At 42.4% G+C, this 12,204-nt stretch overlaps 1 protein-coding gene across 1 annotated transcript in view; it reads right to left on the reverse strand.

Moving 5' to 3' along the window:
- Nucleotides 1-4,371: 4,371 nt before the first annotated feature.
- Nucleotides 4,372-12,204, reverse strand: part of DIS3L (DIS3 like exosome 3'-5' exoribonuclease) — a 42,795-nt gene continuing 34,962 nt past the window's right edge. The window contains exons 12-17 of the mRNA XM_066342138.1: nt 11,066-11,599; nt 7,968-8,122; nt 7,686-7,864; nt 5,689-5,834; nt 4,838-5,012; nt 4,372-4,750 (exon numbers count right to left, since the gene is read on the reverse strand). Of these exons, the coding sequence (XP_066198235.1) occupies nt 4,442-4,750; nt 4,838-5,012; nt 5,689-5,834; nt 7,686-7,864; nt 7,968-8,122; nt 11,066-11,599 (1,498 nt within the window). The 3' untranslated portion in view covers nt 4,372-4,441. The remainder of the gene's footprint in view (nt 4,751-4,837; nt 5,013-5,688; nt 5,835-7,685; nt 7,865-7,967; nt 8,123-11,065; nt 11,600-12,204) is intronic.

Consider the following 12,204-nt stretch of genomic DNA (forward strand, 5'->3'; position numbering starts at 1 on the left):
TACTAAGAATTGGATAGTACATGTACTATGGTGATACATAAATGAAAATCTAAGAGATAAGAAAGATTTGGGAATGGCATGTATGAAGCTAGAACTATTAAGGCCCGATGGTGAGAAGACCTGATTAGCATCTTTTCTGCCTGAGCTTATCAACTTGGTAGATCGATAATCACAGATAAGGTAGTAGTGCATTGACAACTAAATTTAAAGAAGATCTGTCTAGTTCTTGGCAGGAAATTCCCATACAGGAAAGGAAAAGGCAAACTAGTTTTTACAAATCAGGAGATGGGAAAGTTACTTTTTATGAAAAAGAGGCAGATTGATGAACAGCATGAAGTAGATTCTGTCCACGAAGCTGGACATCGTGCTCTCTTCGGGCTTGCTAACTTTAGGTGGGGATGGAGCGACAAGGATGGTTTGGTTGAAAGGCCAGGAAGTTGAGTACAGAACATATAAGATGTAGGGGCCTCGGGTGGCTATAGGCTTGCCAGGGACTTGCATAGTAAGGGGCCATAAGGCATATAAGCCTTTGAGGATTGTGGCTTATTGCTGCCATAGAGGATCAGATGGAGCATAGTCGCTTCAGATAGGACCAATGCCTAGAGAAACTGCTTTTTCAAGGGAGCCTGTTCTGGCCCTCTACCCTCACCAGCTGGACTAGAGGTGACAAGAGAAAGGGTTACTTTTTCAGTTGTGGGATTTGCTGGCAAAGTGACAAGTCTCCAACAAGGGCAAAATCATTGCAACTCATCATCCAAGGAATACTCAGAAAAATGAGGGTGGAAAAGGAGGTTTGAGAGAATAGACCTGTGGACCCCGCCCTACCATGCTCCAACACCAACTAGTGCTGGTGGCAGCAGGAGAGGTTAGAATCAAATATGAAGTAGTTTTAAAAGGATAGGTGGACAGGGCCCTGGCTGGTTGGCTCAGTGGTAGAGCACTGGCACAGCATGTGGATGTCCCGGGTTTGATTCCCGGCCAAGGCACACAGGAGAAGAACCCATCAGCTTCACCCCTCTCCCTCTGGCTTCTGTCCCTTCTACTTCTCTTTTCCCCTCCTGCAGCCATGGCTCAGAGTGAGTTGGCCCTAGGTGCTAAGGATGGCTCCATGGCCTCTGACTCAGGTGCTAAAAAAAATGGTTCTGGTTGCAACAGAGCAAGGGCCCCAGATGGGCAGTTTCGCCTACCTAGCGGGTTTGCCAGGTGGATCCCGGTCTAGGCACACATGGGAATCTGTCTCTGCCTCCTTCTCTCACTAAAATAAAAAAAAATAAATAAATAAAAAGAAAATAGATAGACAGGGCTAAGTCTTACTACATGAAAGTGATTGAAAAGTTAATCTCGGATGGCAAAGAGGCCTATGACCGAAATGGTCCAATGTAGCAAGTACTGGAAAAAGAACCGATTTGAGACAAGTTAACCAAAGATTAATTCTAGGTTTATTAAAAGGCAACTGGTGCCTGACCAGGCGGTGGCACAGTGGATAGAGCATCGGACTGGGATGCGGAGGACCCAGGTTCGAGACATCAAGGTCACCAGCTTGAGCGCGGGCTCATCTAGTTTGAGCAAAAAGCTCACCAGCTTGGACCCAAGGTCACTGGCTTGAGCAAGGGGTTACTCGGTCTGCTGAAGGCTCACGGTCAAGGCACATATGAGAAAGCAATCAATGAACAACTAATGTGTCACAACAAAAAACTGACGATTGATACTTCTCATCTCTCTCTGTTCCTGTCTGTCTGTCCCTATCTGTCTGACTCTCTCTTCTGTCTCTGTAAAAAAAAAAAGGCAACTGGTGCCTGACCTGTGGTGGCGCAGTGGATAAAGTGTCGACCTGGAATGCTGAGGTCACTGGTTCAAAACCCTGGGATTACCTGGTCAAGGTACATATGGGAGTTGATGCTTCCTGCTCCTCCCCTTCTCTCTCTCTTTCTCTCTCTCCTCTCTAAAATGAATAAAGTGTTTTAAAAAAAAAAGGCAACTGGCAGCCCTGGCTGATTGGCTCAGTGGTAGAGTGTCAGCCTCGTGTGGGTATCCCAGGTTCGATTTCCAGTTAGGGTACACAGAAGTGACCATCTGCTTCTCTCCCCCTCCTACAGCATGGCTTGATTGACTCCAGAGTTGGCCTCAGGCACTGAGGATGGCTCCAGTGGCTTCCGCCTCAGGTGCTAAAAATAGCTCAGTTGCTGAGCAATGGAGCAGCACTCTAGCTCGGCAGAGCATCCATCCATAGGCAGCTTGCCTGGTGGATCCCAGCACATGCAGGAGCCTGTCTCTCTGCCTCCCCTGGTCTCACAAAAAACAAAAAACCTACTGGCAACCTGACTTGCAGAGCCACCATTCACTAGTCATTTCTGAAAAATTAGTTTCCATAGTGACCTAATTGTACTTTATTTAATGCAACTTTAATGATGAGAAAAATTTTACACCTACAGTAGTAGTCCTCATCTGCAGGGGATATGTTCCAAGATCTCAAGTGGATATCTGAAATAGCAAATACCAAACCATATATGTACTGCGTTTTCTCCTATATATTATATACCTATGGTAATGTTTAATTTATAAATTAGGAACAGTAAGAAATCAACAATAATAAAATAGAACAATTATGCTGAAGTAAAAGTTATGTGAATGTTATCTCATCAAACGCATTTATTTCTCCATAATTTCATGGACAAGATTCATTCTTACTGTACATCTCAGCAACCTCAGCATGATTTTTTTTTTTTTTTGAGAGAGAGAGATGAGAAGCATCAACTCATAGTTGTAGCAACTTAGTTGTTCACTGGTGGCTTCTCATACGTACCTTGACTGGGGGGCTCCAGCCACACCAGTAACCTTTGGGCTCAAGTCAGTGACCATGGGGTCATGTTGATGATCCCATGCTTAAGTTGGCAACCCTGCCCTCAAGCTGGATGAGCCCACACTCAAGCCAGTGACCTTAGGGTTTTGAACCTGTGACTCTATTGTCCCAGGTCAATGCTCTATCCACTGCACCACCACCACTGGTCAGGCTCAGCATACGATTTTTTTTCTTTACTGAGAACTGTCACCTTTTCACTTAAGCACTTTATTGCTTCTCTGTGGCACAGTGGAATTGCCAGCATCACTGTGCTCTTGAGCCATTATGAAGTAAAATAAGGGTTACATGAACACAAAGGTTGAAATCCTGATGTTCAATCTGATAAGCAAGATGGCCAAGTGATTAATATGCTAGTAGCATATACCCACTGGTATGCTGTGGATATACTGGATGATTCATGTCCCATGCAGGGTAGAGCAGGACAGCAAGTGATTTTGTCATGCTACACAGAAAGGCATGCAATTTACAGCTTAAGAATTGTTTATTTCTGGAACTTTTCATTTAATATTTTTGGACTGTGATTCTCTATGGGTAATTGAAATGGAAAGTGAAATCACAGATGGTGCGGACTACGACCTGTATGAAATAGCTACCCAGCCCTGGCCGGCTGGCTCTGGTAGAGCGTCAGCCTGGCATGCAGGAGTCCTGGGTTCAATTCCCGGCCAGGGCACACAGGAGAGGCACCCATCTGCTTCTCCACCCCTCCCCCTCTCCTTCTTCTCTGTCTCTTTCCCTCCCGCAGCCAGGGCTCCATTGGAGCAAGATTGGCCCTGGCGGCCCTGGCCAGTTGGCTCAGTGGTAGAGCGTCAGCCTGGCGTGCAGAAGTCCCGGGTTCGATTCCCAGCTAGGGCACACAGGAGAAGCGCCCATCTGCTTTTTTTTTTTTTTTCTGAAGCTGGAAACGGGGAGAGACAGACAGACTCCCGCATGCGCCCAACCAGGATCCACCCGGCACGCCCACCAGGGGCTACGCTCTGCCACGACCAGAGCCACTCTAGCGCCTGGGGCAGAGGCCAAGGAGCCATCCCCAGCGCCCGGGCCATCTTTGCTCCAATGGAGCCTTGGCTGCGGGAGGGGAAGAGAGAGACAGAGAGGAAGGGGGGGGGTGGAGAAGCAGACGGGCGCTGCCCTGGCCGGTTGGCTCAGCGGTAGAACGTCGGCCTGGCATGCGGGGGACCCGGGTTCGATTTCCGGCCAGGGCACATAGGAGAAGCGCCCATTTGCTTCTCCACCCCTCCCCTCCTCCTTCCTCTCTGTCTCTCTCTTCCCCTCCCGCAGCCGAGGCTCCACTGGAGCAAAGATGGCCCGGGCGCTGGGGATGGCTCCTTGGCCTCTGCCCCAGGTGCTAGAGTGGCTCTGGTCGGGGCAGAGCGACGCCCCGGAGGGGCAGAGCATCGCCCCCTGGTGGGCAGAGCATCGCCCCCGGGTGGGCGTGCCGGGTGGATCCCGGTCGGGTGCATGCGGGAGTCTGTCTGTCTCTCCCCGTTTCCAGCTTCAGAAAAATACAAAAAAAAAAAAAAAGAAAAGAGGACAAAACATTCACATAAGTTAAAGCTCTTTAATTGAAGTAAGAAGAGTGTTTCATATTTCATGACTGTTTGAAACATCCAAGAGAGCTAGGTCCCGTATCTCCTCTAGCAGTACGTACAGGCTTCTTCCTTTGGTTTGGCAGTATTTTTGATAATCTTCCTGAATGACGTTTACTTTGACTTCCTGGGCAAGCTGCGCTTCCTCCACAGATCTAGTTACTTCTTTCACTAAGTCACTCTTTAGCAAGAGGGAACTCTGATGGAAATGTTCTGTATCTGGTATCATGTATGGTTTGTTGCTAATTATTTCAAGCCTGACTGTATCAGAATGGCAACGTGAGGCCTGCACAGATATTCTCACCTATCATAGAGGATAAAATGCATATTAGTAAATCACATTCTTTGTTCTTTAGACTGAAAACAATATTTGGTGTAAATACAGACTTACTGTTACATGGTCAAACAGATGGAATGTAACAGATTCTCCTCCTGTTGTGGTAGAGGTGATTTTGTTCTGAAATCGTTGAAGGGATCCTGGTTTCCATTCCGAACGGCTGTCTGGGCCACATAAGATTACTAAGCCATCTTTATTTCTTAGATAAGCAGCACCTTTAATCCCAAACCTGAATCATGTCCAGAATAAAAATCCAGAGGTAATATATTTTTTAGTATGCAGATCTTGTATATTTATCTAGAATGCTAGTTTTTGTTCTAGATTAAAAAAAAATCTGTCCTGTGATTTATCTACCACCAATTTATTTATTTATTATTATTATTTTTTTAAATTTTTTATTTATTCATTTTAGAGAGGAGAGGGAGAGACAGACAGACAGACAGACAGAGAGAGAGAGGAGAGACAGAGAGAGAGAAGGGGGGAGGAGCTGGAAGCATCAACTCCCATATGTGCCTTGACCAGGCAAGCCCAGGGTTTCGAACCGGCAACCTCAGCATTTCCAGGTCGATGCTTTATCCACTGCGCCACCACAGGTCAGGCCCACCAATTTATTTTATTGATCAGATAGAAATAAAATCTCTTGCTAAATAAGTAAAATCCTAAGATTGATAACAGATATACTATAATAGATTCTAATCTTTTATACTTATATAGTGAATTATACAGAATGGGGTAAAAGTAAGTTTATAGTTGTGAGTATGCAAAAGTTTATTCTTATATTATTTATTAATTATTGTATTATTTTCCATATAAATATTTAAATAAATTATACCTAAAGTACTGTTTGTGTTTCTACATTTTTAGTTTAACTATGATTAACATTTTTTATGTTAGACATAACATACCTTGGTATAAATACGAGCACACCATTTGTTCTAATTGAATAAATAATGCCATCAGATATGCAACGCTCCTCAGTTGGTTGGTCTTTGTCTTTAAAATACATGCACTGGAAGAGCTCAGTAGACTGCTTTTGAGAACGCTGTGCTGCCTGTGAGAAGCACAACCCCAAAGTATGATGACAGATTTCCCTGACATTCCCAGAAGAAACATGTAATTCACAGTCCCACAGAAACAGTATCTTTAAGGCTAGATTTTATAAAACTATTAATACAAATATTTTTTTTAAAAAAGAATATGTGACATTTTATAATTTTATTTTATTTTTTTGTTTATTGATTTCAGCAAGAGAGGAAGGGAGAGAGAGAGAGAATGACAGAGACTGGAACATAGATCTATTCCTGTATGTGTCCTGACGGGGATCAAACCGACAAACTATGCTTTGAAACAATGCTCTAACCAACAGAGCTATTCAGCCAGGGAAAATATTATTCTCTATTATGAATTAAATAAACTTTTGTGGGAACAAAACCATCAGTATTATTCCCTAAAAAAAGTCTTAGAAAGTTAATTCATTAAGAAAGCAACCAGTTTGTTATTTAGAACCTATATATAGTTCATGTAGAGGAAAAGCATCCATATCTATGCTAACCTTTATTTTCAAGTCTATCCTACCAAAATCCTGTTGGTGGAAGTGGAAATTATTAGTACTATTATTCTGGAGGGCAATTTAGTAATATGTATCAGAGTTCCATTTGCGCTCACACACAGCAATTCATTATTACCAGGAATTTATCCAGGCAATAATATGAGCTGTCTGTAAAAGTATACACATGGGGATGCTTGTAAACTGGATTGCCTAGAACAGCTCTGCCCAACAAAACTTGCTGCAGTGGTGAAAATGTGTGTCTGTTACCCCATGGTAGCCTCTAGCCACATGTCTATTGATCATGTGAAAGGTGGCTGGCTAGTGTGACAGAGAACTGAGTTTTTAAACTTTTTAAAATTTTAATTTAGGGCCTAGCTGGTTGGTTCCATGGATAGAGCATCAGCCCAGAGTATGAACATCCCAGGTTTGATTCAAGGTCAGAGCACACAAGAGAAGCAACTATCTGCTTCTCTCCCCCTCCATTTCTCCCTTCTCTCCCTTTTCTCTTCCCACAGCCAGTGGCTTGATTTGTTTGAGTGTTGGCCCCAGGTACTGAGGATAGCTCAGCTAGTCCAACTTCATCAGCCTCAGGCACTGAGGATAGCGTGGCTGATTTGAACATCTGCCCCAGATGGGGGTTACTGGGTGGATCCTGGTTGGGGTGCATACAGCAATCTATCTCTCTGCCCCTTCTCCTCTCACTTAAAAATAAATAAATAAAAATAAATAAATTTTAATTTAAATAGCCAATATGGCTGGTGGCTATAATATTGCAGAGCACAGAATATAAAACATTAGATACAGAAAATTATATTAAACATTTAGGTAGTTTATAATTTTACATATCACCAAATGGTCTAGTTCTATTCTGTGCTATATTGAAGCCACTAGCAACAATATGAAATAGAACACAAAGCACCTTCTAAAACAATGAGGTAACTATATTGACAAGGTGTTTATCAATAACAGATGTGTGAAGTGAAAAGACAGACTTCAAAACAACAGGTATGAATAATATTTTAACAAATAAAAAGCATTATCTAGGATTGTTAATAATGGTTATTTCTAGGTGATTTCTAGGTAGTTAAGATGATAGATGATCTTTTACATTTCTATATTTTGGGAAAAACAACTAACCTATTGTTAAACCTCCCAAATTCATATTAAGTTACTTGAGAACACTTGTAAATGCACTAAGAGCTACTCAACAAACTATAATTTTTCATATTTCATTGGTTAGAATAATTCTAAAATTTAATTTGCTAGACTATATGGTATTTCATACTATTACACAATAAAGCTGATATTCTCTTAGCAAAAGAGATAATAAATAGAGATTAAAACCCCCCTTACTCGGTTTCTGTTGTTGATATGTCTGCATAATTCCTCAAGATCTTTGTTGCTTATCAAATTTTCCTTAATTTCCATTTTCTTATCTTTTGAAATGGCTGCCATTAATAATCGGTGTACTATAACATCTGAGTATCTTCTTATTGGAGAAGTAAAGTGAGTGTATTTGTCTAATGCAAGACCTTCAAAAAGAAACCAAAAGATTGAAATGAACAAACAAAAAGAATACTTTTTAAACAACCTGCTGAAGGTTATGGCCACACAAAGGAAAATTTTGTCACTCACCATAATGATGGAACTCTTCCTCTGCACAGGATCCAGTGGAGAAGTACATTGCATTAGACATGGCCTGTGTGGCCATCAAGCGGAGCAGTCTGTTTACAATGGGATCATTGGGATCATTCGCATTATCCAGAGAATCAGCCAGTGTCTTATTGGACCTGACAAAAAAATGGAAAAACTTTTACTTAGTCTCCAGCAATGATTTATAAATCAACATTCATGAATATTTCCATCTGACAGTTGTGAAATTTATTTTGGACACATTTCAGAAGAACTCTTTTCTTTTTCTTTTTTTGTATTTTTCTGAAGCTGGAAACAGGGAGGCAGTCAGACAGACTCCCGCATGTGCCCGACCAGGATCCACCTGGAACGCCCACCAGGGGGCGATGCTCTGCCCATCTGGGGCCGCTCTGTTGCTACCAGAGCCACTCTAGCGCCAGAGGCAGAGGCCATGGAGCCATCCTCAGCGCCCAGGCCATCTTTGCTCCAATGGAGCCTTGGCTGCGGGAGGGGAAGAGAGAGACAGAGAGGAAGGAGAGGGGGAGGGGTGGAGAAGCAGATGGGTGCTTCTCCTGTGTGCCCTGGCCGGGAATCGAACCTGGGACTTTCGCACGCCAGGCCGATTCTCTACCACTGAGCCAATCGGCCAGGGCCCAGAAAGAACTCTTTTCAACTATAGAAATCTAGTTTGATTTTAAGATTTAAACAAAAAAGTGTGTCAGAATTTAAATGTTTTTTTTTTCTTTTTTTGCGAGACAGAAACAGAGTGAGGGACAGACAGGCAGAAAGGGAGAGCGATGAGAAGCCTCAATTCTTTGTTGTAGCTCCTTAGTTGTTCATTGATTGCTTTCTCATATGTGCCTTGACCACAGGGCTGCAGCCAAGCCAATGATTCCTTGCTCAAGCCAGCAACCTTGGGCTTCAAGCCACTGACCTTTGGGCTCAGGCCAGCGACCATGGGCTCATGTCTATGATCCCACGCTCAAGTCAGTGACCCTGCACTCAAGCTAGTGAGCCTGTGCTCAAGCCAGATGAGCCAAAGTTAAGCCTGTGACCTCGGGGTTTTGAACCTGGGTCCTCTGCATCCAAGTCTGACACTAAATCCACTGTACTACCGCCTGGTCAGGCAGAATTGAAATGTTTCTTAAGTAGTAAAGAGTAACATGCTAGCACCTATGAGGTTAAGTTAATACTTAGCACATAGCAGGTGGTTCAATACTTGCTGAATTCCTAACACCCTTAACCTTAGACATACTGTACAGGTCAAAGAATGGACTTTTTCCTTTATTTATTTCTTTTAATTTTTTTTAAAAAGATTTTGTTTATTGATTTTAGAGAGAGAAAAGAGAGAGAAAGAGAGAGAGAAAGGGAGGGGAGGGAAGTGGGAAGCATCAACTCATAGTAGTTGCTTCTGGTACGTGCAAGCCCAGGGTTTTTTTTTTAAATTTTTTTTTAATTTCTTTTTTAGACTTTATTAATTTTTTATTTTTTATTTTATTTTATTTTTTTATTAATTTTAGAGAGGAGAGGGAGAGACAGAGAGAGAGAAGGGGGGAGGAGCTGGAAGCATCAACTCCCATATGTGCCTTGACCAGGCAAGCCCAGGGTTTTGAACCGGCGACCTCAGCATTTCCAGGTCGACTCTTTATCCACTGCGCCACCACAGGTCAGGCCAAGCCCAGGGTTTTGAACCAGAGACCTTAGCGTTCCAGGTTGACATTGACCAGGCAAGCCCAGGGTTTTGAACCAGAGACCTTAGTGTTCCAGGTCGACATTGTATCCATTGTGCCACCACAGGTCAGGTGGACTTTTTCTTTTTTTTTAAATCAATAATTACAGAGCCAGACAGAGTTAAAATACTAAACTAAACCCGAGGTACAAAAGTAAAAGAAACTTAAATTATTATTATTTAAAGAGATAGAAAGCATTTTATTTACTCTTAAATAACCTTAAAAAACCCAGGAGGTATAGAATTATATTAACAATTTAATAACAGAGCATGTAATTCCATTCTGTAGTGTAGCCCACTAAGACAAAAAGGAGGAAGGGAGACATGGGAATGACGAACAGAAAAGCAAAGCTACGTACAGTGGGCACTGCTGTGAGCTTTCAAGATTGACAGACTTGGACTCAAATCTTGGCTCAGTCCAGACTACTTAAATTATAATGAAGGTATTTAACCTCTCCAGACTTAATTTCCCTGTCTGTAAAATACCAATGACACATGATATTGGAGAGCCCTTCGCACCTGCGCCTGGCATGTGGAAACAAAGCTCAACCACCAAACCAGCTAAAGATGCCATCACCTAAACAGAGAGGCAAAAAGATCCACTTTAATTAATAATAAAGTTAGCACCTGTTACTTCTCAACAAAATACTGAAAAATCTTCTTTCTACATCATTTTCAACAGGGAAAATATTTTATCCTGGGGGGGGGGGGTGAAAAGTCTCAGTCTATAGAGCAGGTGGGTATAATTTACCAGCAATGTGCCGTCTTATGATATGCTGCAGTGAAATAAAATTACTTCTTGGGTTTTGCCTAATGACTAAATGAAATTAAAATTAAATCAAGCCTGATTAGGCGGTGACACAGTGGATAGAGCCTCGGACTGGGATGCAGATGACCCAGGTTTGAAACCCCAAGGTCGCTGGCTTGAGCACAAGTTTACTGCCTTGAGCAAGGGGTCACTCGGTCTGCTGTAGCCACCATCAAGGCACATATGAAAGAGCAATCAATGAACAACTAATGTGCCGCAACGAAGAATTGATGCTTCTTATCTTTTTCCCTTCCTGTCTGTCCCTATCTATCCCTCTCTCTGTCTCTCTCTGTTTCTGTCACACACACACACACACACACAAAAGAAATTAAATCAAGTTTCCTTACTTCTGTATTATAAATTGTAGTGGATCAAAATTTGCCTCAATAGACTTGTTTTCATTTTAAGTCTCTTGTACCTACATTATAGTAAATGAAGCAAGAGAGCCAAGAAGTTTTCTATTTTTGGTCAAAGATCTGGCTGTCACAGTTTAAGAACTACTGTAAAATAAATAAGTGTAAAGCACTCCCTTCCATTCCTCTGCCCCCTCAAAAGAGGAATTACCGCGTATCTATGAAGAAGCCTTTTGCTTTAGCACATTCTTTTAGTTCCGAGAAGAACTCCTGGTGTGGAGGAGGGTGTTGGCGCAACAAGGCCTGATGAGGGAAGCTCTCCCAGATCTTCTTGGCTACCCAGTGGTTGGCCAAGATCATGCATTCAGCCACTGTCTCATGGACTTCCAGGGGCTGCTTAGGGATGAGATCATGAATGTTCTTTTTTTCATCTAGCTGTACACGAACTTCTACCCCTTCCAGTTCCAGCGCACCACAGCGGTCTCGTTTGGCTCGGACATGGCGTGCTATGTCAGTCAGCTTTCCAATTGCCCACACTAATTCTTCTAGCTTGGCTTGTCTGCTCCTCTCATCCAAATCTCTGAATTCTGGAATATCATCAATGATGTTAAAGTTTCCATCCAGAAGTTCCTGGGCTGCTTCATAAAACAGTTTGTATGCTGATCGAATAATGGTTCTGCCATACCACACTTCCTTAATTTCATAGGAGGTTTTATCCAATTCCCACATGACACTTACAGCATACCTACAAAAAAGAAACACTAAAATCATTATTTAGTTCTTCCACTTCTGCGGCAAGCAGAACTAGTATAACTTAAAATAAATGGCATTGCTACAGGTTTTTGGTCTAATGTCTCAATCCAAATGCTCCACCACTAAATCAAAATTAGACTAGTTTGGCCCTGGCCGGTTGGCTCAGTGGTAGAGTGTCGGCCTGGCGTGCGGGAGTCCTGGGTTCGATTCCCGGCCAGGGCACACAGGAGAAGCGCCCAAATAATTCACAGAAAGGGATATGTAAATGACTGTTAAACATATAAAAAATGTTTAACTTTTCTTGTAGTTGAGTTAAAATGTAAATTAAAATCACTTTAAAATACCCATTTTCACCTATCAAATTGGCAAAGATAAAAATTACAACATATTGTGTAGGCAAGGCTGTGGGGAAACAAATATTCTCATGTATTGATGGTTGAAATATAATTGTAACCTCTTGAAGGGCAGAGCAAATCTAACACAAATATATACATATACCCTTTGAGAGAAATTCCACTTATAGAAATTTATCCTCCAGACCACAGGTCCCCAAACTTTTTACACAGGGGGCCAGTTCACTGTCTCTCAGACTGTTGG

Source organism: Saccopteryx leptura, chromosome 6 (genome assembly GCF_036850995.1).
Source record: "Saccopteryx leptura isolate mSacLep1 chromosome 6, mSacLep1_pri_phased_curated, whole genome shotgun sequence".
In the NCBI taxonomy this organism is placed as follows: domain Eukaryota; kingdom Metazoa; phylum Chordata; class Mammalia; order Chiroptera; family Emballonuridae; genus Saccopteryx; species Saccopteryx leptura.